We start from the raw sequence: 26,469 nt of genomic DNA, 5'->3' as shown, positions 1-26,469 counted from the left end.
AAAAAAATGTTTATTAGATTATTTGAAATGGCAACTATTCGGGCCCATGGCCCAGCACTGTTTTTAAGGGTGATACCAGGTTAAAGCTCTTCCAGACATGGAAACTAGCACTAGCATCTGAAGCACAGATTGACGATCATTAGAGACTCAGGCAGAAGGATGCAAGTACTATAAATAACCAAGATCCAGCATGAAGTGAAATCAGGCCTAGGACAAATCTCCCAAACCCAAGTCCCTGAGACACAGAGCATCTGTTTTCATTAGCTCTCCAGGTAACTCTGACACACCCAGAGAGGAAAACCAAGGCTCTGGTGCCTGCAACATCCACAGCCTCTGATAGAAACACACAGTTCCCATTAACTGAGCCATCTTGGGAAGTTCCTTCGGTCAAGGTGGCCAAAGTCACCTGGACCAGGTGTAAAAACCCACCCAGGAGCCTCCAATCAAGAGGCTGCTTTCTACAAAGGTTTTAGAACTGTGGTCATTGGTGACAGGGACAATGGTGGATAGTGGATTCAATCTAAACTGGAACCCAATTCAGAAAGGCTATTCATCCATGGCAAGGGTGAAAAGACAGGGAAGAGAGCCAAGGCCAAGAGTAACCAAGTCACATTGCTGGCACCAGCATTGAAGTCAATGGACCCCTGCTGCTGATATGGCAACCTGGTCCCTAAAGCCGTGCAAGATCATGAGCATCTTTCTAGTCCCCTAATACTGTGCTGGCCTCTTAGGCCAGGCTTCTCAGACCAGCTAAGCTTGGTTCCTCAGACAGCTCCATCTCCTTTAATGCCAAAGGATCCTTAGAATACAGCCTGTATCTTCAAGTGCCCTTGAACCCAAAATAGCCAAGTACACCAAGTGCCAGGAGGAACAGGGGTAGATATAAGGCATCCTGTTAGTGATGTCAACACAGGATGGCTCACAACTGTCAGGTAAGGAAAAGTTAGGGCTAGAGCTCTAGGGCTGAAGATCTGAGGTGACAAGTGGTCCTTAAAGCTAGACCTGAGGACTCCCTTAAGGACCTTCCCCACACCTGATGAAGGAAAAGCATGTTGCCCCTCAAGGTTCTTCATCAATGTTCGTGCTTTGCTAGGTTAGAGGACCCAACCCAAGGCTGGCCCCTCAGCATGGAGGAGCTGGAGCCAGCAAACCAGCACCCAGAGCCACCTCCCAGCCATCAGGCTGGCACCACACAATGACCTTCTCTGGGCTGTGGCTTCCCAAGGACGTGACCTTCTCCTAGTGATGTGCTTATCAGAGATTAATACAGCTCACTTGTTATCTCAGTCTATCACATCAACAAGCCTCTGAGGGTTGTACTAGAGTCTTACTCCCGATTTGATGGATACCTAAAGAGCCTGGAGGCCAAGACGAAGGTTACACAGCTGGTAAACTGGGGGAACCAGTACTCGAAACCCAGTTCTATCCCACCTAAAGGTTACGTTCCTAATCCCTGTATCTTCCCCATCCCCCTTTCCAACCCTAGTTTACTTTTAATTGTGATAAAATACACAAAATTTAGCACCACCATTTTTTAAGCATACAGTTCCGCGGTGTTAAGTACATTCACATGGTTATGCAGCATCAGCATCATCATCCTTCTCCAAAAATCTGTTTATCCTGCGAAACAAACTCTGTACCATTGAACAATCACTGCCCACTACCCCAACCACCATTCGACTTTGTCTCCACAAATTTGACTATTCTGGGTACCTCATATAAGCAAAAGTACACATTTATCTTTAAGTGGCTTATTTCACTTAGCAAAAGCCCTCAGGGTTCATCCATGTTGTAGCAGGTTTCAGAATCTCATTCCTTTTTAAGGCTGAATATATTCCATCGTGTGGACAGACAACAACTTGTTCATATACTCATCCTTCAGTGGACACGCAGGCTGCTTCCACCTTTTAACTATCTTGAGTAATGCCGCTCTGCCCCTTGCTTATCTTCCATTCACTATATCCAAGTGCCTGACACCCTGCCTGACACAGCAGGGGGAAAGAGTAGAGAGTATCCTTCTAATCTACTTTCAAAAGACCATTTTAGGAAATTCAGTGGAATAGGTTTTCCATTTTATTTTTTAAATCAGTATTTAATGCTATTATACTTATAACATTGAGGTAATTACATTCATGTACTAAGGTAGTCATATTAACATACAAATAATTCAAGTGGGACTGTAAGTCAGTGTAACTATAAAATTCTGTGAATCTTTAAATTGTTACCCAAACAGACCAGAATTGCTACATCCAAATTAGTATTTTCCTGACAGCTCGGGAGGCTCTATACTTACCGATCGTTGAGAACATTCAAAGCCCAGCTATAACTCCAGAAGGTGACAGCTAGTTAAGAGGTCACACAAAATTGGCATCCATACCTGGAAATCACACATGGTCTATATAACAGCAGTGTCAGTCAGTAAATTCCTTTCTTCAACCAGTTTAGTTCTTTGAATAACCTTTAATCATTTCTAAAACAGAAAGCCTACCCTGCAGGCATAAAAACATCGACACCACAGAAAGGAATCAAAAGTATGCACCATCAGAGGTGAAGGCAATTTCACAAGGGATATTGACAAACTACAGCATCTTCGTACCTCTGCCCAAAGCGGCCATCCTGAAGGAAATGGGATTCATTCAGACGGATAGGATCTGGCATGTTGGTTAAAATAAAAATCAATTGCATTTTAAGGTCACTGCTATTATTTTGGTGCATGCAGCTTGTTTCATAGTCACATACACATAGTAAAATGATAGGTAAAAGAGCAAGCAGCTTGATAGCAAAGAAAACACTGGTTTCTGGTTGAGAAGACACTCATTTTCCCTATTTCACAAATAAACATTAGCTCTCATTAGGGAATACAGGCAAATGGAGAATGTGATTAAATCTGATGAGATAAAGCAATTTATCTCCTTCCAATGTACTCATACCTCCTCAGTGCTTGTTCATACAACAAATGAACCACTGGATCAGAAGAACTCAAGGTCAAAAGACTACTTTGCAGGAGTCTCCTCGTTCATGTACTGACTGTGAGATGTGCATCTGGGCCATAGGAAGGTGCTCTGCACGTTTGTTGCCTGAGTGATGAATGAGATGGTCTCAATCTTCAGATGAAGACTGATGAGTATTGTTATCTTTCCTGGGGGAGACAAGACTGAAACTGACTTAATCTAGTTTTTCCTCCCAGATTCACTGTTGTCTCTCCTGAAAGCCACCTGTCTTTGCTAGGTCTGAGAGGGATGGAGATCTGTATTTGCTCCCACTTCATCGTGCACATATCCATCAGTCTTGATGAGATTAATAAAATGTGTGAATTAATTAGAGGGGGGGCAAAAGTAGATTATGCTTTAAACATAAGTGATAACCTTGGGAAGGGCAAAAATAGATGATCAAATATGTGTAAAATCAGGGTATTCAAATGCAAGGCTGTTGTATTAACTCTCACATCCACAAATGTTACTTTGCTTATATTCTACAGTTCATACCTTGTGCTAAGCCTTTGAGCACAGTAATAAAGAAAAACAACATATGCAATTATCTCCTGACAGGGACGCCACATTCCATAGACTTAGGCAAGTGCCACAGGAAACAGATGGGCTTTCCACTGGGTACCTAAGCCAGAAACCTTGCCAAAACTCACAGGAGAAAATAACGTTACAGTAAAGCTGGCTCCCTGGTGAAGAGGGGCCTTTCCTCAAAGGGCCATAGCCTGGAAAGTTTGGGGAAGCGAGTAGGTACACAGGTGGACTTTAAACCAATTCAATGACATTTGTTGAGTGGCTACAGTATGTAAAACCTTATCTTGGGAACTGTGAGGAATGTGAGTACAAGGTTCAACCTATGACTTCAATGACAGTAATTTTGCAAATATACACACTCAACTATCAGTTGCACGAATAAAAGTGAAACAGTAAATCCAAAAGTCACCTATGGTCTCAAAGCTGTCTAGTTTGGCTTTATAACTCATGCTACTTTCAGCAGAACCACCATTTTTGGATGTATAATTGATGAGGCACAGTAATAAAATGAATATATGTGAACTCACCATCCAAATTAGTAGACTACTAACAATACTATTCTCCATCCTGCTCCCATCTCCCAAACAGTCCATCCTAGATTTCCTTTCCCTTATTCCCTGGTCTTTCCTCATAGTTTTTATCACATGTATACCCATCAACAATGTATCAACAAACATTTTGTTTCAGAAATCTGTAAGAATGGTATTATTCTGATTATATTCTTCTCCAAATCACCTTAAATTAAGACACCTAAACTGGGCATCATAGGGAATTAGGTAATATGTTCTAAGAACATATCACATGGTTGGTGAGGTTCAGCTGGGGTCTAGGTGGCCAATCAGCACAAAGAAATTGAGCCAGAGTCTAAAGTGAATAGCCAGGACACACAAAGGAGATAGTTGAATATAGGACAGTAGGACAATGTACTGGTCCAAATATTTTATCCTTTCATCTTCCAAGATACACAGCATCCAGGTCACACTATGAATGGAAACGGCATTCCATTGCCTACTATCTTCTTTTACCTCAAGGAAGTTGGTCTCCAAGGCAGGGGACCTAAACTTCTTAATGTGGAAGATGTAAGTCTTTGAATTCCATGCAGAAGGCATCTGGATATCCTCATCCTCTTAGGATTTCATGTCACAGCACATTTGAGTTTTATAATAGCAAAGGCTCTGGGAAAATCATCAACTTTCAAGGATGGGCCTCCTTCATTCCTCCCCAAACTTCAGCAAAGGAGAGAAAAGCTGCAGGGCCTGGGTCACTATTACAATTGTTCAGAGGAGGCTAATAATTTATGAGCCAGCAAATACATTTTAAAAGGAGCATTATGAGCCATTAGCTTGGAGCTCATATGTATAAATTTGCTCTTTCTGCCAGGCAAATTAGCAAGATACTAGTGCCCACCTATGCCAGGACCAGACAACTCGAGGACTTCTTGTGTCAAACTTAAAATGCTCCTGATGGGAGGATGTTTCTTAAGTGCTTTGACAAACCCCCTGACCAGCACCTAACATTGTGGTAAGGAATGATCTGGGTCCTGGGTATGCTCCTGTAAGGGTTTCTCCCCAGCTGCTAAAGGAGGCAGCCTTGTTCTAGGATAGCCAGAGCTGACAACCTGAGAGAGGAAGGCAAGCTCCATTTTCCAAGCACCCAAACAGGTGGGCAGGGCACATCCATGAATGTGAAGACCTCTGACTATACAGGCAAGTGGGGGAAGACTTCCTGGAGCCTCATACCCAGTTCTCTGGTCACAGTCCAGCAAGAGAACAAAATGCCTATTAGACATCCAGCAGAGTAGGAAGTAAGATGCCTTTTACTGTAAGGTTTCAAGGTGGATGCAGCCAAGGAAAGTGGACCAAGGCCCTGGAGTGAGAGTATGGTTAGTCTTAGAAATAATTTTATGCTCCTTGAGTTTCATGTACACTGTGGTATGGATATGGTTTGTTTGTCCCCACCAAAACTCTTGTTGAAATTTGATCCCCAATGTGGTGGTGTTGGGAGGTGGGGCCTAGCAGAAGGTATTTGGGTCATGGGAGTGGATCCCTCATGAATGGCTTGTTATGGTACTGAGCGAGTTCTCACTTGGCCAAAACTGGATTAATTCCTGTGGAATTGGGTTAGTTTCCACCAGAGTGGGTTGCTGTAAAGCCAGGATGCCCTTTGGGTTTTTGTCTCTTTGCACACGTCCCTTTTGACCTTCTCTGCCATGTTAAAATAAGAAAGCCCTCTCCAGAAGCCAGGGTCATTGCCCTTAAACTTCCCAGCCTGCAGAGCTGATATAACTTCTCCAATGAGCTAAGTAACCTTTTTATAAATTACCTCGTCTCAGCTGTTGTAACACAAAATGGACTAAGACAATGTACTTTTTTTTTCTTTTACACTTAGGCTTTCTGAAGAGACGGATCTCTTTTGAGACTACCTGGCCCAACGAAAGCTAAAAGCAGGGGTTGTGCCTACATTTGGGACAGAGTTTTAAGAAGCATCAGGATGCTCACAGGGCCGGGTGTGGTGGTGGCAAAAGAACACAATCAGGATTGGACCATCTGCCCTTCTTTCTACACATGGAGACTATCCTTCTCTGATCTGGACGAGTTTTCTGCTACTGTTGGGCAGGGAAGGAACGTGGCAGGGCAGTGCTAGGTAGAAAGGACCCTCTATGTTAGAGCCTCTCTTATGCCCAAATGATGTTCCAGACCCACCACCAAAGGGACAGACACTTCCTCATGGAGGGCAGTAGAACAGGACAGTCAGAAGCCAGGCCTTTGAGCCAGGCAGCTTTGGGAAAGTCATGTAAGCCTTAGTCCCTCACTTGCAAACGGGATGATCACAGTGCCTACATCATAGTGTTGCTAAGTGAGCTAACCTGTAGTGCTTAGAAATGACCTGGCACAAAGTCCAACATAACAGCTATCATAAGTAGTTTTCTAACTGTAGAGCTCAATATGCAAGCTCAGAACAAAAGAGGAAAATATATGTCAAGGTACCTTATTTAAAAATGTTTCATATTGAATACTCTGCTTTCCATGGTTTACCTCGCTAAAAAATATAATTATTTAATGAGCAGTTATAAATAATGTTGGTTAATATAAACAGGAAATACAAGGAAAACTACAAATACCAACAAGCATATGAAAAGATGTGCGACCTACCAATGAAAGTCAACTTTAAAACAAGCATAAAACTTCTAGTATGAGTAAGGTTTTAAACTAAAAAAAAAATCCCACCCATATCAACAGAACAATGACCAGAGCTTGGAAGGGTGAAGAAACACTGGTTCTTTTCTGGAGGCTACTGGCTGTATCAGTGAAGACTGTAAACGCGCCTGCCAGCAACTCTACCTTTAGGAATTTATCCTGAGAAAATAAACAAGGTCACAGAATGTCCTGTAACATTTTTTACAATATGAAAAGATTAACATTTTATTACATATGCTCAAAAAGCTAGAGAGGATTTTTAATGCTCCCAATATAAAGAAATAAATGTTTGAAGTGACCGATATCTTAATTACCATGATTCGATCACTATATATTATATATACATATAAAAAAAAGTTGGCCAGGCACAGTGGCTCACACCTGTAATCCTAGCACTTTGGGAGGCTAAGGTGGGAGGATCACTTGAAGTCAGGAGTTCGAGACCAGCTTGAACAAGAGCAGGACCCCCATCTCTACTAAAAAAAAAAAAAAAAGAGAGAGAGAGAGAGAGAGAGAAAGATTAGCCAGGCATGGTGGCATTCACTTTTATAGTCCCAGTTTCTCAGGAGGCTGAGGCAAAGGATCACTTGAGCCCAGCGATTTGAGGTTGCAGTGAGCTATGATGATGCCACTGCATTCTAGCCAGGGACAGAGCGAGACCCTGTCTGAAACAAAATCATTCTGTACCCCATAAATTTGTGTAATTACTACATGTCAATGAAGAACAAAAGGAAAAAAATTGCAACCAACCTAAATGCTCAAAATAAGAACGGTTAAAAAAAAACATTATAGTACATCCCATATGTTACCATACTGTGCAACCATTAAAATGGCAAAATTACCTTTAGATGCTACAGGAAAAAAAAGTAGCTATAGATGAAAATTTAGAGTAATATGTATGGCAAGATCCATTTTTTGAGTACATATTGTGTGCAAGTATAAGCAGCCAATAAAAATTAAAAAACCAATAAAAATATGCAAACCACAAATGTGAGCCACATATGAAACTTTCTATTCATCACATTAAAAAGGCGAATTGAAATATTTTAGCTCAATATATAAAATAGGTCATTTCAACACTATAGTTGATATGAAAGAGTATAAATGAGATGTTTCACATTCATTTTTCTTAGTAAGCCATGGAAATCCAATGTGTACCGTATTTCACACTTCTAGCTCATCCCAATTTGGGCCAGCCCCATTTCAAGTGCTCAATAGTCATATGGGGTTACCCTATTGGACAGCCCAGGTCCAGAGAATATACGTAAGTGGTTAATAGTAGCCGTTTCTGAAAATGGGATTGCAGAGCCTTCGTCTCTTCCACATTGTATGAATTGTTTCAATAATCATTTGTATTCACAAAGGGAAAAAAAGGAGCATTGTAAAAAATGCTTTTTAATTCCTAAAGCTATAACAGGAGACTAGAAAACACAGCTTAAATTTAAAACTTCAAATTTCTCTTGCTCCTTCCCCAGGCGTGGGTGGAGAATAGGAAACTTTTCTCCCCATGCCTTGGCTGTCTGCTGCTTTGGTAGTTATGTTTGTAGCCATCTTCACTTCTCTCACAAAGTCCCCTTGTGATCAATACCAGTGCAGGATGGCAGAAGAGGGTTGGGACAAAAGGTCCCAGCCGCATAATACTGACCACCACCCAGCACTGCAACAAGGGAAAGCAAGCTGACCAACAGCTGCCAAGCACATACAGAGTGCATGACACTGCTAGGCAGGCACCTTACATGGATTATTTCATATAATCTCCAATAATCTTCCCATGATGCAGGTACCATCCCAATTTTTCAGATAAAGAAATCAAGGCTCAGAAAATATCTGCTCCAAAGTGCAAGGGCTAAGAGCACTTAACCACAATATCCAGGGTCATAGCCACAAAGGCCAGGACTGTCCACACCAAGCTTATGTTCTTACCCTTAATATTATGCTATAAGACAACTGCATTTCCTCATTAAGGAAAAGCAAATCCCAGGCATCTTTTATTTGCAAGAACCCCAGATCCTGACATTTCCCCCCCAGGTTCATTCTTAAAACTCCAAATGTAAGTAAAATGTCTCCAATTCAGACAAACCATTGTCACCCCAAACTCAACACATCAAAAATCAAGAATTACCCTTGCCCCAATCTGACCTTCTGTCCACACTTAAGCTGGAAACTTCAAGATCATATTTGACTCTTTTTTCCTTGCCCATCCTAAACATTGGAGTTCCAGTCTCAGTAATCTCTAAGTAAATATAAACAGTAGTGATAAGCACACCCAGCACCCAGATCTAAGTTTGTAAATTCCATTCTTCAATAAAAGGAAACTGACAGAAATCACCTTAACTAAGGGATCAAAGTGACCCCATCAGTAATGGGACACATTGATATCATGTACCTCCTGGGAGGATGCACTGAGAAAGACACAGCACTGATGTGTTCTTGCAAAAAATTCACATCGAAAATTGAAATTGCTTCATTCCATTTAAGCATCAGAAAATAATCAGACAAACCCAAAGTGACCTTCAAGTGCCACAGTCATGAAAGACAAAAAACTGAGCAACTGTTGCCAACTGGAGGAGACTAGGGAGCTACAAGGCTAAAGACAATGCAGAATCCCAGATGGGATCCTGGCCTAGGAAAAAAAGACATTAGTACCAAAACTGGTGAAGTTCCAGCAAGGTCTATGGATCAGAACAGTATTATACGGAAGTTAATTTCTGGTTTCAATAATTACATTGTGGTTACATGAATGTTAACAGTAGAGAAATCTGGGAAGACACAGGAACTGTGCTATTTTTGCAGTGTTTCTGCAAGTCTAAGATTATTTCAAAATAGTTTTAAAAATAGTGCTATGATTACTATCCCCAAATATGCCTAACTCATGCCTGTTCCCATCCTCACACTCTCCCTGTCTCCTGGGAGTGTCCTTCTTCCCAGCCTCCTCATATTCAAGTCCTATTCAAAGCCCCCAACCCACTGCCCGTGCAGCCTTTCCCCCACTATTGCAGCCCACCAGACCAACGCTTCTACAAAGTGCCTGCAACTCCAACTATTTGCACTCCTCTCAAGATACACAGGTAATGCTGCATTGTTAGTGAACTTTACGTATTTAGATTTTATCGCTAAGCACACTGGAGGCTCCCCCAAAAAATGTATGATACGGCCTCCGTTCTCCAGGCTCTCAGCCTAGTTGGGGAGATGAGGTATAACATAAAAACTACCAAGGGAGGGAAAGGCAGGAGCCTGCTCAATGAGTACAGTTTGCAGGCAAAGAACATGCCCTGTGCACTGGGTAACAACTTACATGCAAACTTTGGATTTCTGATGAACCCAGGAGGGCCAAGAAGGGCTACCTGAGGAAAGAGCGCAGAGGGGGGAAAAGAACTAGGGCTTGGAGAGAGAAAACAACATGCAAGGCAGAGAATGAGGTTCAGAAAGGTGGTGGGAATGTGACACTGCTCTCCAGCCTCACCTGGGACCCTATGGAGACCAAACCCTTAAAGCTTCACAACACCTAGTCAGCCAGGCCACCATGAGTTACAGGTTAATGTGGGTTCCCAGAATCAGATCCTGAGATCACTGGGCAGTGTTCCCAGGAAAGACTGGTAGAGGAGTAAGGAAGCCAAGCAAGGGTATGATATTAAGGAAATCCTCAAGCCGAGTAACTTTAGTTGAACCCTGCAAAGGAACTCTGGAAACGGTGTGGGCCACGCTTTAGAGCTGTCCCATTCCCAGGTGGGAGGATGTGGTTATACTCCCACTGGTTAAAGACTGTGCCCCCTTGCGGAGGATGTAAATTTTCTGGCTCCTGTGCACACACACACAGACAGCTTCAGGATGCTTTGACTAACCACAGGTGCTGGCTATTGGCAATAAGCATGCACTAAGGCCATACGCAGGAAAAGAGTAAAGGAGATGAGAGGGTGCTATCTGCACCTGCTAACACTGATCAACTCCTGTCTTTAACACCACTGTTTAGAAAGAACATCACTCAGAGCCAACAGCAGGAAACTGAACCATTAGCCCCCTTAGTGGTGGTGGTTGGATACAGAGGAAACAGGTGGCTCTTGCTGCCCTACAGACTGACACCTGGGAGAATTCTATACTACCCAATGCATAGATATGATAAAAGGGACAGTTACAGGACACCTGCCCAAAAGCACAGGAGTTCTACTTTTGAAATGATTGGTCCCAAATCAGCACCCTTAGTAAAGGCTCCTAGGTGCAAATCTGCCATCCACAGGATGAGGTCTGACAGTATAGTAAGCTAGCAGTACTCAAAAATCCACTGCTCAGACTACTACCTATCAATTAAAAGCCAAGCAGGAAAAAGGATTATTTGAAGGCACTGGTTTCAATCTGATGACTTCCCAGTCACTCTGGGGGCTACAATCAGAGCAGCAAACTGAAAGTCTCCGTATTTGAAATAGTATTTAAATTTTTCATCCAGAATAACCCTTCTCTTAAAGGAGAGTTGCCTTATTCAGCCTGAAGGAGAGAGGTTATGTATTTTATATTTTAAAAATCAGACTGTTTTCTGCAATCATCAAATCCCATTCACCATGCTTGCACATGCTTGGGCTTCATTCTGGGACCTGTGTAGATCAAGTGAAGTCCACATTGTCTTTTCCAGTAGGTCAGAGGCCAAGTACTTGCCACATACGCCACCTGTGACAACAGAGCCCGTCATCAGCTCCACCTTTGGGGCTGAAATGAGAGTGAACGAGGCTGACTCACCTTGACATCACCTGAAAGCATTTGCCACTGATTTTCTTTCTCCATCCAAATAAACCTTACTACAAAGAAAGCAATTTCTCAAAGGTGAGGTGTTGGGTGTACTGAGAACAAGAGTATCTTTGTTCATGGCAAGTGCCCTTAACCAGCGACAAAAATCAACTCCCTCTCAAAAAAAAAGTCACATAGCATATGAACCCCCAGTTGGAGAGTAAGTAGAGAAAGAAGGAAACAGTAAGTCATAGGGAAGAAAAAAGTTTCCTTGGATAACTAAAAATACACGATATATTAAGTTACCTGAAACTATGGTACTTATAAGCTTATGTAGATGCTTTTACATATTTCATATTCCAATAGTATCTTCCAACTATGTCACTAAAGCAACAAGTATGATCAATACAAGGTTTAAATTTTCTATTCCTACATACTTACAAGTGCTGTTGGCATAATGGATAATTATTTCCACCATGCATAATACATTAAAGTGTGCATCTGGATCCAGTGTTCATATTAGGAAAGCCCACTAGCAGGTTAAAAATAAAAGGGAACACTAGCTATTTTGATAATACACTAAAATGAACAAATCAGCTCCTGAAGAAAAAAAGTAAATCTGAGTAACAGGCACAACTTCTCTGTATAACTTACAATTCAGGTGCATACCGAGAATCCAGCCAGGCAAGAGGGGCGGTAATGGTTAGGAAACAACGAAAATGCTCCTCACAGTAAGGTATGTGTTCAACTTTGCCAGAAAGAAAAAACAGCTGCTTAGAACAAGTCTAGAAGCTACCGTCTTGGTCACAGAAAAATCTCCTTGATTTCTGATTCAAAAAACCTGGAAATCATTAAGAACTAGAAACATTCAGAGCAAGATGCAGTCCACCAGTCCTTAGAAATGCTAATGTTTGTTTTGAATTAATTACTTTTGATTAATTAGCTACCTCTTAAAAAAAATGCCTTGTTTTGCTCAAGACCTTTTCCTGGTGACCTAAGTTTTGTTCCTATCTCCATAAGAAAAAACACACCGAAACCCCCCGAGTTCAGACCCCCACTGATTCATCATTCCTAAGAATTAACAGGCAACATACCCATTTCTCACTGAAAATCAAATTGAGTGTTTTCCCCTGAAAGTGTTATCTTTTAAAGCAATCCAGTGTTAATGTTTTTCAAAATTAGAACTCCAAAAATTAATGATTTATTCAATTATCCATTAGCTGCACATAATACAGCAATTTAATACTGTCTGATAAAGGACTTTCTATTAATAATACACTGTAGGTATAGTCAGTTGAGTCACTCATTTTCCTTATTAGTACAAGTTATCTCCGTGCACTTTAAGGTGACAAAGCTTCAGCTCTATAAACACTCAGGTCAGATTTTTTCTCCTACCTCGCTGGCTCCCAGACCCCAGTTCCAATGCCTGATAACTGGCTTCAGGGGAAAAACCGAAAGCTGAAGCTCTCAGGGCTCCTCCCAAGACCCCCACAGGTAAGAATTCACGCCCTCCTGCACTGGTCCCCCAGAGGCTGTGGTCCATCCTGACAGCTACTTAGTGTCCCTAGTGGGCGTGCAGGTGGTGTCTGAGGCCCCACCCCTAGCCAGGTGACAGCCTCTGCAGCCACCTCATGAGCGTCCACCCATCCCGGCCTGTTCCCCTCTAGGGAGGAAGGCTTTAACAATTCCTCAAAGGAAGAGGGGTGGCCAGCCCACAGAGCCGAAGGGCTCCTCCCACGCGCTGGACAGCAGCGAGCAATCGCCAGGTGAGGATGCGGAAATAGCTCTTCCTGCCCTGCCCAGACCTGTTGGCCCGGGTCGGTGTCCTGGGAATCGAACGCCCACACCACACACACTTCTCTGCACTGAGGCGTGTGCGCGAGGCACTGTCAAACGTGTCCTGGCCGCCAGAGAAAACGAACAGGGAGACCAGACGTTAGGACACTCAAGACTCGTTTTATTAAAGAGACATGGGACACGTGTTTAAAGGTCTCTAACCCCTTCACCAGGTTGAACCCGAGGGGGAACAGGCGGGCGGCTGCAGCGTAACCAGAGACTCTCCGGGAAGTGGCGGCTGGTCCCTAAACTAACCACCGCAACCCGCCGCGGAACCTGGCGATTGCTCGCACCTGTTCCCGATTGAGCACTGAGACTTGCACATCCATTCTGACCTTGAAGGTAGTTGGAAAATCCGCACCCCACCCCCGGTCGGCATTACTCCGATCCCCTCTCCAGAATAACCGAAGCCCTCCTGCTACCCACCCAGAGAAGCTGTTTCCAAATGCCCATCCCCAGCGAATTAAGAACGCGCTTCCCTGGGGTCTCCGGAGATGATGGAGCACCTCTACACCCACTGCTTACACCCCCGTCAGCCCCAGCCGCCGTGCTCCTCACATCAGGGTGGGTCCCGTCCTCTCCGCCCCTAAGTGCAGGGACCCCCACCACGTGCAGGGACCCCCACCACGTGCAGGGACCCCCACCCCCAAGTTCAGGGTTCCTCCGCTGACATGCGGGAGGGAAGCAAGCGTCGGAGGTGGCTCCCTCCGCGCTGCCGAGCACCTGGGGCGGGGTCCACGAGCGGGGTGGGGGGGTGGCTGTCCCGCGCACGGACCGGGAGCTGGCAGGGACGCCCGGTGGTTCGTGGAACTCAGCTGGAGCCCAGCCCGGACGGCGAAAAGGATGGGAGGGCGGCGGGCAGGGCTCTGCCGTGCTGGCGCTGCGGGCCGCCAGGAGCCGGCGGCCGGTCGGTGTGGGGCGCTCCCGGAACAGCCAAACTTTCTCCGCCACCCGAACTTCGGGGCGCTGAGGATGGAAACGAGGAGGGCCCGGAAGGGGTCTCCCGTTACCTCTCGTCTCCAGGAACCGACAAAGGCGACCCCGAGCGCCCCACTGGCGCAGAGCGCTCCGCCCCCGGCCCCACGCAGCGCCTCACCTGTGCCCGCCCGGGCCGCGGCGCGCCGCCCGCACTCACCTGGCTGTACAGCTCGCTGACCGACATGACCCCGCGGGCCGGGCAGGAGCCCGGGGCGCCGCACCTGGCGGGGGGCCCTCGCTCGTGCCCGGGTGGGCGGCAGGTCCCAGCTCCCGGCTGCCCTCAGTCCACGGCCGGCCCGCCTGGCGCCATCTTCCTGGGCAAGCAGAGAGTTTCTCTCTTTCTCCCCTTTTCCCCGGACCTGCCCTGCCGGCTTCCTGATAGGCGCCGCAGCCAGCTCGCTCCCGGCCCGCGCGACCTTTACTCCCGTGGCGGCGGCGCAGGACTCGCGGGCGGGGTTGGAGGCCGCGGCGCCGCTCCCCGCTCAGGTATGGGGAGGAGGTGCAGGCGCCGGAGGGACAGCGAGCGAGGGAAGCAGAGCCAACCCGCGCGTCACAGCGCTGTGGCCGCCGCCGCCGCCTTTGAGCCCTGCGGGTGCCTGGGCGGACGCGCCCCCGCCACCCCCGTCGCCGCGGGGTCCGCGGGGCCGGGGGCGGGGCCGGCCAGGAGCGGCGCTCGGGCAGCCGGCGCGGGCCGCCCCCTGCTGGACACAGGGCGCACGCAGGCACAGGTGCGCGCCGGGCGTCTGCACCTGCCGCGCCCCGCTCGCGTCCACCTGGGCTGTGCCAGCGGGGGCTGGGCAAGGCCGTGCTGGAGACAAGGAGGAGGGGAGATGTCTATGGCTGGAAGACCCCAGACATTTTTCTCTCGATGTTTCATTTTTCTCTGGATTCAACGTTTTCATTATTAAAATTCAGTTATGTCATAGATCGTTATTAAGGTGATTTGGATATACACCAAAGATCGTCTCCGTCAAACTGAATCCCTGCGCTGAAATCCTGGTCAGATAGGTGGGAGTCGTAACTCTTCTGCAGAACGAATATTGGTTGGCCAGTTTCACCCACAATTTCCAGCGAGGCTCCACGCCCCTCCCCTCAGAGGGTGTTTTGCTCTCCTGGAAAGTCTCACATATTCTCCCGTCTCTCTCACTTGTACACTCCCAGTCCTTCTGCCGCCCCCTAACTCATTTGTGTCCCCTCTGCCTGTGACACTTGGCTGCCTACAGCAACTTCAGTTCCTCTCCTACTTCCAGCCAAAAGCAGAAATGTCAGCCAAAAAAATAACTAGCAGGAGTTGGTGGAGGGAGAACAGGAGAGCTGTAGGAAGAGATACAGCCTTGGGCTTCTAAAGGTGACATTTGTCCCCGAATCAGGGATGGCTCCAGAAGGTGGTTTACAACCCAAGGGTGTAGGTACCAGTTGGAGCAGTTGTTCTGGAGTCCCACCCCCAGAAGGTGATTATCAAAGGCATCTCACTCAAGACCTTCCCACCTGGAATGCAAGAGCCTCAATGTAATTCACCTGTGCGGTCCTGCACATAGGTGCCTCTACAATGAGAATCACCTGGGGAGCGCTAAGGGTTCCAAGGAAGGGCCCCATCCCCAGGAATTCTGACATGTTAGTGAAGAATGAGGCCTGGGTATCTGAATTTTTTGAGCTCCTCTGAAAGCCTAATGGATGGTACTGCAAGGGTGACAAATGTGGTGACCAAAGCTTGGCAACTCTCACTGGATCTAAATTGGAACTCTTCATAACACTAGCAAGAGCAGAAAGGAAATGGTTCAAACATATTTCTCTCAATCTTTCTGCACAGTTCCCTTCCTTGGATTCTAGCAGCTCTGTAAAGTATGCTCCCTCCCCACCCTGACGGGCCATTGGCATCACCTGGTAACTTGTTAGAAATACAAGTTATTGGGCTTCGCTGCAGACATACTGAATCAGAAACTCCAAGGGTGATTCTCCCTTCTCTGAATCAGAAAGCCACCTTGCCTGGATCCCCTCCCTCTTCCACCACTACCATGCCCCATCAGTGGTCTCTACCCATCTTGCGACTGACTTCCGGCTTTTTCTCTGTTCTTGTTTCCTGCTCAACTGCTGGAAATGGTAGTCTCACCTACTCAGCTGCCTCCACTTACACCCATTCCCTGGGTGAGAACCATAATTCATTGGCTCTCAACATGTTCTGCACATCAGAATCACTTTGGGAAAAAAGGAGATGCCTGGCTCCAACTCCCAGAAATTCTGATTTAACTTGTCTGGGGCACTGCCCTGGGTGAAGGGATTTTTTTTTTTTTAAGAGCTCCCAGGTGGTTCTAAAGGTAGCAAAGTTAAGAGTTGCTGCTTTAATTCCTTCCTACCTGGGTCCCACTCAGCCTAACCCATTGAATTCACCACGTCCCTGTGAAGCATCGGGTCCCTGTGAAGCATCGGGTGGTAATTGCTTCTCCACGCTGTGTTAAGCCATCTCCTCCCTTGGTACCTGTAATTTTTCTCGTCTTGTTTTCCCAGCCTCTCCAACCACATCTTCTTAATGTCCTTTGCTAGTTCTGCCTCCTCTTCCTGGTTCTTGAATAAAACTGTGTCCAATTTCAGAGATCTCGTCTTTCTTCTCATCCACACCCGTTTCAGCTCTCGTCCTGATGCTAATTCTCAAATCTAATTCTAACCTTACTCTAGGCCCACCTTTCCACCTGCCAGATAGGCAATGCTACCACTGAGACCTCGGACCAACCGGACAATCACCTGTTCCCATCCTTCCTCTGCACCCCCCAGCCCAGTCCCACCTGTCTGGCTCCCGTCACACCTGGCACAAGTTAAAAGCTCCATTCATGTTGACTGAACTGAATCACATTCCTGAGGAGAACCCTACACTTGGCCAGCGCTTTGTGAATTTCTAATCCCACAATCAGATATGGTCTTTCCCTCCTTGGAATGATAATAAAGACATTTTAAAACTTACTTTGTGCCAGGAAACATGCCCAGTGCTGTACTTCTGCGATTTTGTTGGAGCCTCAGAGCAACCTTATAAAGGAGGTTTAGAATATTAATCCTATTTCACAGGTGAGCAAAATGAGGCTCAGGGTGGCAGGGGTGGTGAAAAACTTTCTAGATCAGAGAGCTGGTATGCAATGAAAGTCTCACTCTAGAGTCAAAACACTTGCTTTTCATGCCAATGGCTCTTCAACTTTAGCATGTATCAGGATCAAGGGGCTCTCATGGGATGTGAATTCAGTTGGTCGGAAATTTAGTCAATGAGCCTGCATATTTAGTTAAGTGCCCCAGGTGGTGTAGGGCCTGTGCTTTGAGAAACCTTGCTCCGTGCTCCATGGCTTCTCAAAGTAAAGGGAAGACACCTGTCAGAAATGCCTTGGTCTCTCTTCTGACAAGTAGGGGTTTCCATCACTTACAAATAACAAAGAACTTTGAATTTCCAAAAGCATTCATTTGCACCTCTCTTAGGGTGCTCCCATTACTATACCCTGTATCATATGTGTGCTGATACCACTTTCTCCTCCTCACCATTAGGCTCTAAGGGTCTTGAAGGCAGGGGCAACACCTGACCCATATTTTATCCTCTGCACTTCTTAGAACAATGCCTGGCATAATGTTGATCTCAGTAAATAGTAGGTGAATTGAGGTGAGTTTTGAGCCAGGTCTTGAAGTACTGCACATTAACTAGAAGAAAAGGGGGAAGAAAGTTGGGGATTACCAAGAAGACAAATTAGTATGAGCAAAGAAAGACGGGAGGAATTCTAAGAAGAACCCGTTTTATTGGCTGGCACTTCTGTGAAAGTGATTTGTAAACTCTAAATCAACACTCAGTGACAGTTAAAGTTACTTTCTTATATTCTCTCCCATGTCAAGCAGATTCATATCCTCTCCCTTTCCTCCCCTATGTAAACTACAAACGCATTCATGGAAAACTACACAAAGCACAGCTAGGACCCACTGTCACTGTCCTGGCTGAGGGATGTGCAGGCAGAGATAGCAGGAGTGTTATGTGAGAGGGACATGGGGTTCGGGTCCTCTGCTGCTGAGCCCTGGGCCGTGCTTCTCTCTTCCATGCGTCCCTCTACCCTGATGCGAGGACTGCTGTACCCAGCCCTATGGTTTACCCCTCCCACTGCCACCTCTGTGTCCTGCACATGAAGAGACCAAGCTCTTTTGCACTTGTAAGTTGGGATCTGTATCAACTAGGATTGGTGTTATGCTGCAGTAACAGAGTGCCCTCACAGTCTCAGTGTCTTAAACAACAGCTGTATTTCTTGCTCACATTACATATCCATCATGGAGTGGATGTACCTCTGCTCTATAGTCTTTCCTTTAGGCTGCTACCTGGAAGATTGCCAGTGCTGTGGCAGAAGGAAAAGAGATATAGCAAATTCCACTCTACCTCTGAAAGCTTCTGCTTGAGGACCCATTCGCATTTCAGTTCCAAAAGGGATGAACTCACATCTCATTGGCCAAAACAAGTCCCAGGGCTGTTTCTGAAATCATCAGAAGGGGGAGTCTATAATGCTTCTACAGGGCAGGGCAAGGACCAGAACCCAGAACAGGACAGCAAATATTTTGAATAATAATGTCATCTATTAGACTCCTTTCTCTCATACCCCAAATTCTGTCTCCTCCAGAAAACTTGTCTTAAATTATGTCAGGATTTCTCCTGAGGCTTGGCCCCCTTAACCCAGACAAGGGGGTGAATGAAGTGAATTCTGGATCTGGATGAGGAGCCCTGTCACGTGAGGATGGTTGAAGATAATCAGGGCTATTTGGTTTAGGAAGGAAAAGCCTCTGGGGACTGAGGAATGGGGGGATCGGGGGTTCCCAACAAGGGAGATGGGGACATCATAAATATTTTTGAATACTTGAGAATCTGTTATACGAAAGAGAGATTAGGCTGGTTCTGCTTAATAGAGGCCAGGCCCAGACCACGGGGAAGACGTTTCAGGGTGATAGACATTGGACAACCACGAGGAATAACTACAACATTCGAATAAGAAAAACTATTCAAGAGAGGACCAGCCATCTTATGAAGAAGTGAGCTTGCTGTCCCTGGAGGAATGTAAGCAGAGGCTGGATTATCACTGTCTAGGATGCTGTAGATTCTGCTGCTGGGTGGGAGGTTGGGCTGCACCACCACTGGGACTCAGTGGTTGTGCCCTGGTGGCTACCCTCCCTGCACCCAGCTATGTCGGGCTGTTGTCACAAATGCCACATGATAACCTGGAGGGAAGAAAACTCCCATTGTAGGCCAGGTGAGGTGGCTCAGGCCTGTAAGGCTCAGGCCTCAGGCCTCCCAGCACTTTGAGAGGTCAAGGCAGGAGGACCCCTTGAGGCCAGGAGTTTGAGACCAACCTGCGCAACAAAGCAAGACCTTGTCGCTACAAAAAAATTAAAATATTAGCTGGTTGTGGTGGCCTGTGCCTGTAGCCCCAGCTACTTGGTAGACTGAGGCAGGAGGATCACTGGAGCCCAGGTTTTTGAGGCTGCAGTGAGCTATGATCGCACCACTGCTGTCCAGCCTGGGCAACAGAGGGAGACCCTGTCTCTAAAAAACAAACAAACAGACAGACAGACAAACAAACCAACTCCCATCTTAAAGATTGCTCCGTGGGAGGTTTGATATCAGTCCTTTACAACTCAGTAAGACTGTAACTCACATGTTCTCTTCAGGAGGCGTTTCACGCGAAGCTTGCCTCTCATCCTGAATGGAATGAGTGTTTTTGCTTCCTAGTAGACACCTGACCGCTGCAAACAGGTGGAGGGTTGGCATCTTTGCTTGGGAGAAGAGGAAGGGAAAAGGGTGCAGTTTATGTTTCCCCAGAACCCCCAAATCTCTGTTCATAGAAGCTGTTTGCAAAACTCAAGGGCTGTAGTATAAATAATTGTAATGACTGTCACCACCCCCCACCTCCCCACACCCCGCCCCCAGAGTAGAATGGCAAACCCATTGGAGCTTGGGTGGAGAGGAGGGAGGAGAAAAATGAGGTGGTGTGGGTCACAGGACATGCAAATGGCACTGCCTGCGTGCCCACGGCCCGCACACCCGGCTGAAGTGTTCTGAGCCTCCAGGCCCCCGGCAGTCCCCGCTCACGGAAACTCGCTCTCTCTGAAGAAGCTGCAGGATCCTTTCCAGAGCATCGCAAAGGCCGCGGTACACTTTATCCCCAGAGTCTTGCGCCCTCTGCTGGACACATCCCAACAGCTACTTTTATTTTTGCTTTTTCTCTCATTTTCAATATTCCGTAATTCCCTGATCTTTGAAAGTCATAACTAGAAGGGCCAACCCTCTCATTTTACAGATGAGAAAACGGAGGCTCAGAGAGGAGGCAGGACCCACCGAAAGCCACGCGGCTGCTTTTTGGCTGGGGCATTTCTGGGAATAACTGGCAAGAGGATAGGGGCTCTCGAGACCTGCTTGAGTAGCAGAGAGTTTCACTTCACAACCTCTCCCCACCTGCCTTGCTCAGAAAGCTTACCCTTCACCGCATATCACCTGGTAAAAAATAAAAAAGTAACCAATAAATAAAAATCTTGCTGTGGACCTCAAGTTCCAACGTGATTCTAAGTGAGACTTTCCCAAGTCCTGAGATGAAGGGAGAGGGAGTCAGAGACAGAGGCTGGGCTTAGGATGGGTCTGGGAGCTTGTGATCAATTACATAACCCTGTACGTACATTAATAAAACCTGCCTAGAATATGCCGTCTGTTTCCAAATCCTACCCATCCTTTAGGGCAGGGGTCCTCAACCTATGCTGAGTTGTGTAATTATTTGATTATATATTATAATGTAATAATAATAGAAATAAAGTGCACAATAAATGTAATGTGCTTGAATCATCCCGAAACCATCCCCCCACACCCCATGCTTGGAAAAATTGTCTTTCATGAAACTGGTCCCTGGTGCCAAAAGGTTGGGGACCTCTGCTTTAGGGCAGTGAATCTCAGTCTTGGCAACAGACTGGAATCACCAAGGAATCACTTAAAATATGCTGATCCCTCTATCTCACCCCAGAGGCTCCCACTTAATTGTCTTCGGTGTGGTCTTTAAATACTCTCCAGGTGATTCTAAGGCAGGGCCACGGTAAATAACCCTGCTTTAGGGCCTACTATGCATCTCACCTTCTTTGAAAAGCCTTCCCACAATATGTGGATATATGTTTCTGTTCTATTTGGCACCTGACACTTACAATGTCTGTAATATACTTTGTAATACTTCAGCACACACAGTTAGTTGAGCCCTAATTCTAGGGGTGGCCCAGTAACATGCTGTTGAGAATTTCCATTCCAGGGTGCTCAGCTAGCATATCAGGAAAGGTCACACTCTAGAGGTAGCCACAAGTCCTTCTGCTATCACGTCTTGATCAGTCACCAGGTCTTGGCTCATTAGCAAACTGAATGTCAAGATGAGTTTTTACTGGTGAAACTGGTGACTGGTGAAATAGCAGAATGAATGTTACAAGTAGGCTCTCTTTGGTGAAATTAGAGGTCAAATTTGGTCAAGATTTGGAGGTTGGCTAAAGACACTCCCCATCCTTGCCAGAACAAGCCAGAACAGGAATCCAGAGTGTCCTATAACTGGCATCATTCAGGAGGGTGCCCAATACTGGATCCCAACTTGGCCTTGTGTCCAGCCGATGGCTGAGGAGGACTTCTGAGTGCCTCTGGAATGCTGCAATGAATGAACCTTTCAGACAGGTGAGCCTTAAGTGGCCCTGCCTTACACGTGTGACCATATCCCCTAAAAGGTGAGAGTGCTGAGACCTCATCAAGCTCACAAGGCCAGTTGTACGGCCCTCCGCACCTACTTGCCGCTGAAGCCTTGTTTAATAAGTGGCAGAACATGGAGTAGCTGAACTGCTTTCTTCATAACCTGTAGCCCCCACTTCAAGCTTCTTGGGCAACAGTTATCTACCAAAAAGGGCTTCAGCGTGGCATATAAACCTAAATCATTTTCTGAGTCTTGTATATTTATGACTCTTTTAAACAAATATTAACAGAGACATTATTTATGAAACACCCACTGTATTTCAGGCACTCTACGATGTACTAGAGATTTAGAGATAAATAAAATGTCTTTTGGGGACCCAGGTCTGCTAACATCCAGCTGCTAACTTCACTTTTCCACATGTCTATCTAAGGGTATCTCTGACTTAACATGTCCAAAATAAGTCTTGATGTTCACCCCACATGTGTGTTCTTCCCCAAATCATATCCATATTGACAGAGGGTATCACCATCTACATCAAGCCAAAATCCTAGATGTTATCTTTGATTCTTTCGTTTCCTGTAACTCTCAGTTATAGTCCATCAGCAAGGCCTAATGGCTCAATCTCCAAAACACACCCCACATCTGCCACCTTTCTGTCACCACCGCTGCCACCTGCCCCCGCCTTCTCCTGCTGGACCACTGTAGAAGCCATTGGGTTGGTCTCTCCACATCCATCTATTTTTTTTTTAACCTCATCTCTTTCTGCTCTTCTCCTGCCTCACTATGCAATTCAGACCTCAAACCTTTCTTTCTGTTTCTCAAACTTGCTGCCCTTAGCTCTCACCTCAGACTACTTGAACTTGCCACCTCCTTCCCTAGAAAGCTCTTCCCCTGACAGAGCTGGAGTGAGACATTCACCTGGGGCCCTAGATTGAAGGGGGCACCAAAAAACTCAGTAATCAAGACATCAGGACAATAATTTAATGCAATAGTAAAAAAAAATAATGCACAAGGTCCATGATGAACAAAAGATCAAAATTTTGAATAAAAACAGGATTCAAGAGTACCATGCTTGTATGCCTAACTTACATGTGTTGTAATAAGAAAAAAAAAAAAAAAGAGTGTCATGCTGAGCCATATGGGAGCCTGGGGTAAGAGTAAACATGTGTGCCCCTATATATATGTTTTATGTATTTTTTTAAAGGTTAACTTTTCCCAGGACCTTAAAAAAGTTGGAAAATATTGAAAAATAGTAAAGTAGGTTATTAAAACTCACAGCATTAAGTTTAAATATTTTATTTAACACCACGTTGACATTTGAAGATTTGCTAGAAAAACTCACAGAACTCAGAAAAGCTGTTATTTAATATATTCATGGTTTTAGCTTATTGTGATGAAAGGATACAGATTACAGTCAGCAAAGGAAAAAGGTGCACAGGGCAGAGTCCAGGAGAGATGGGGCACAAGCTTCCATTGTCCTTGACCAGTGGAGTCGTAGGGAGAGCGCTTATGTCTCCCAGCAATCATGTGTGACAACAGGGAGGAAGTATTGCCAAGCAAGGAAGCTCACCCAATCCTCCAGGGTTTTTACTAGGGGTGAGTGAGTCCCCATTCCTACCACCCCGGAGGTGAAACTAATACAGCTTGGCCCAGGGCCCTAGGTGAAAAAAAGCAGGCATTCAACAAAAATCGTACCTGGGAAGACAAAGACATTATTATCCAGCAGGATTCTAAGGGCTCCTAGGTTATATCTCCCAGGAAACTTAAGGGCCAATCCTTTCTTTGGAATGTGCGGGGTTTGGACATCTCAAGCCTGCTGAGTTAACCCTTTACTGTATGATACTAAAACAGAATTTAGCATAATTTTACTGACTTTAATGAAGCCAATTCATCAATAATATTTTCAAAATCTACTTCTAAAAGAAGTTCACCACTAAATAAATACCTTAAGACATGTCTATAGGGACACACATTTTTCTTTTGGCCTCAGGTTCTAACATGGCTCAGTATAGCACTGCCAGATTCTGTCTTTACTTAAAAGTTTGGTATTTCATGCCTCATGGTTTTTTTTGCATTAATTTTGATTTTTTTAAATATTATTGATCTTGATGACTGAGTTTTTTGGTGCCCATTTTGCATGTGGGGTTAGTGCTTCACTAACCTTACCCTCATCCTGGCCTTGTGACCCTCAAGGCTGTGGCTTCTCATCTTGCTAGCCTCATCAGAATAGGACCTAATCAGGAATCTCATCGCCTTATCTATTATTGCACCCTCTCCATTTCTCTGTCATTGTATCACTTCACATTCTGAAATGACCTTATTTATATCTTGTGATTTCCTGTCTACCCTTCCACCCAACTCAAACATAAGCTGCATGAAAGCAGAGAGCTTGTTTGTCTGCTCACTGCTGAACTCCCAGACCATAGAAGAGTGTCCCTCACATGGTTAATGCTCCGTAAGTGTTGGTTGCTTTGACCCTCTGCCTGGGGACTGAAACCCCTGCACCGTTAAAGACACACAGGTGAGGTTCTTCCCATGTAGTTCATTGCCAAGTGGTCCTCCATGGCTGGGGGATCCAAAGGCTGAATGGACTCACAGAGACAAGTCCAGATACAGTGTTAAAGCTGAAGGAAGCCTTTAGCTCTTTCCAATTTGACTGATTTCACAAGAGCTATTTACAGAGTGCAGTCAACTTGCACTCATGTCAAAGTGCAGAAAATACTACTTTGCATATTCAAACTTTGCATAATGCATTTAGCTTTGGAGCTTATGAAGAAATACCTTGGCCTGCGGCTCTAGTCTGTCCTGAGAAAATGATTCATTCTTTATCGGTGGTGATTTGTGATTCTAGGTATCCATTATTAAAATACGAACAACCCCGAGGGGAAAATGCATTAACAGAGTTGTCAGACATTAACGTTTTCATTTTAATGCATGTGCTTCTGAGTATTGTGTTGCTTTCTTGTACTTGCCTGGTCATAACTCTCCATTCTCCCCAGGCTGAGTATTCCTTGGATGTGACCTCCACCCTCTGAACACCTCCTAACTCCAAACATTTCATTGGCCAAGATTTCTCCTTCTTGTTTCCTAAATCAGTGGTCCCCAAGATTTTTGGCACCAGGGACCAGTTTCATGGAAGACAATTTTTCCACGGACTGGGGTCGGGAGGGGGGATGGTTTCAGGATGATTCAAGTGCATTACATTTATTGTGCACTTTATTTCTATTATTATTACATTATAATACATAATTAAATAATTATACAACTCACCATAATGCAGAATTAGTGGAGGCCCTGAGCTTGTTTTCCTGCAACTAGATGGTCCCATCTGGGGTTGATGGGAGACAGTGACACCCGAAGTGTGTTGCTTACGTCCAGTCTACTCCATAATCTCATGTTGGTTGCTGTCACTGCAGAAAACCCTGCTTCACAAAGGTAGGATGTTGGAAATGGAAGCAGGATTTTCAGTGCTTTTGTGGCAATCTCAGGATATTCTGCCTTGACTTGAATCCAGAACGTATGGAGATTTGAATTTGTCTTGAACATACTTCTAAGGCCACTGTCATTTGCGATCTCAACCAGTTGATCCTCTTCTAGCACGGACAAAGTCAATTCACCTGGCTTATTCACAAATGGGTCTTGGGTCCATTCCTCCCTAGTTTGGGGGTCTTTTGTGGTTGGGAAGTAATGCTCAAACTCTTTTGAAAGCTGAGATAGGTGATCATGCACCAGCTGGGAGAAAGAAGGCCCTGGCTCAGTCTCTTGCAAAATCTCTGCTAATGTCTGAAACATGTCAAAAATCCCAGTGTTCACTCATCACCCCCATAATCCCAGTTTGGCTTTTAATGCAGCCACTTTATCTGCTGACTTGAACACAGCTGTCATTCTCCCCTCAAGTGACAGATTGAGTTCGTTGAGCAGGTTGAATATGTCACACAAGTAAGCAAATTTTGCGACCCATTCTGTGTCACTGAAATGTGCTGCCAGTGGTGACTATTTTTCTAAAAGAAATCTCTGGAGTGGCTCTCATAACTCAAACTCTGGCCAGTGATCTACCTTTAGAAAGCCATCTCACTTCTGAGTATAAGAGAAGACGTGTGTGCTCTGCGTCCATCTCCTCATAGAGCTGCTCGAACAGACGTGAGTTAACGGCATGTACTTTAATGTGGTTTATAATTTTAATCACATCCTGCAAAATGTTGTTTAGTTCAGGTGACATATTTCAGTTAGCCAGCATTTCTCTATGGATGACACAGTGTGTAGACTCACATTCAGAAGCAACTTCCTTGACCCAAGTAGTGAAACTGGAAAGCCGTCCAGCAGTGGCAGCCACTCCGTCTGTGCATATTCTGACACAAAATGACCAGTTCCATCTTCCTGATATGCAATCATTCAAAGACTTGGATAGTTCTGCAGCTGTGGTGTTGGTTGGCAACAAAAATGCACATAACATATCCTCATGCACATCCTCCTGAAAAATATATCACACAAAAACAGGCATTATTGTCTTGTTGTCAA

At 45.4% G+C, this 26,469-nt stretch overlaps 1 protein-coding gene across 2 annotated transcripts in view; it reads right to left on the bottom strand.

Annotated features, from left to right (window-relative positions):
• MYO5B (myosin VB) overlaps positions 1–14,742 on the bottom strand; it is a 273,903-nt gene extending 259,161 nt beyond the window's left edge. For both annotated transcript variants that reach the window (XM_069468426.1, XM_069468427.1), the window contains exon 1: positions 14,403–14,742. In XM_069468426.1, the coding sequence (XP_069324527.1) occupies positions 14,403–14,429 (27 nt within the window). In that variant the 5' untranslated portion in view covers positions 14,430–14,742. The remainder of the gene's footprint in view (positions 1–14,402) is intronic.
• Between the last annotated feature and the right edge of the window lie 11,727 nt (positions 14,743–26,469).

The sequence above is a fragment of the Eulemur rufifrons genome, chromosome 5, assembly GCF_041146395.1.
Source record: "Eulemur rufifrons isolate Redbay chromosome 5, OSU_ERuf_1, whole genome shotgun sequence".
NCBI lineage: Eukaryota > Metazoa > Chordata > Mammalia > Primates > Lemuridae > Eulemur > Eulemur rufifrons.
Note: the sequence above shows the minus strand (reverse complement) of the source record. Positions and strands in the feature narration are given on the sequence as shown.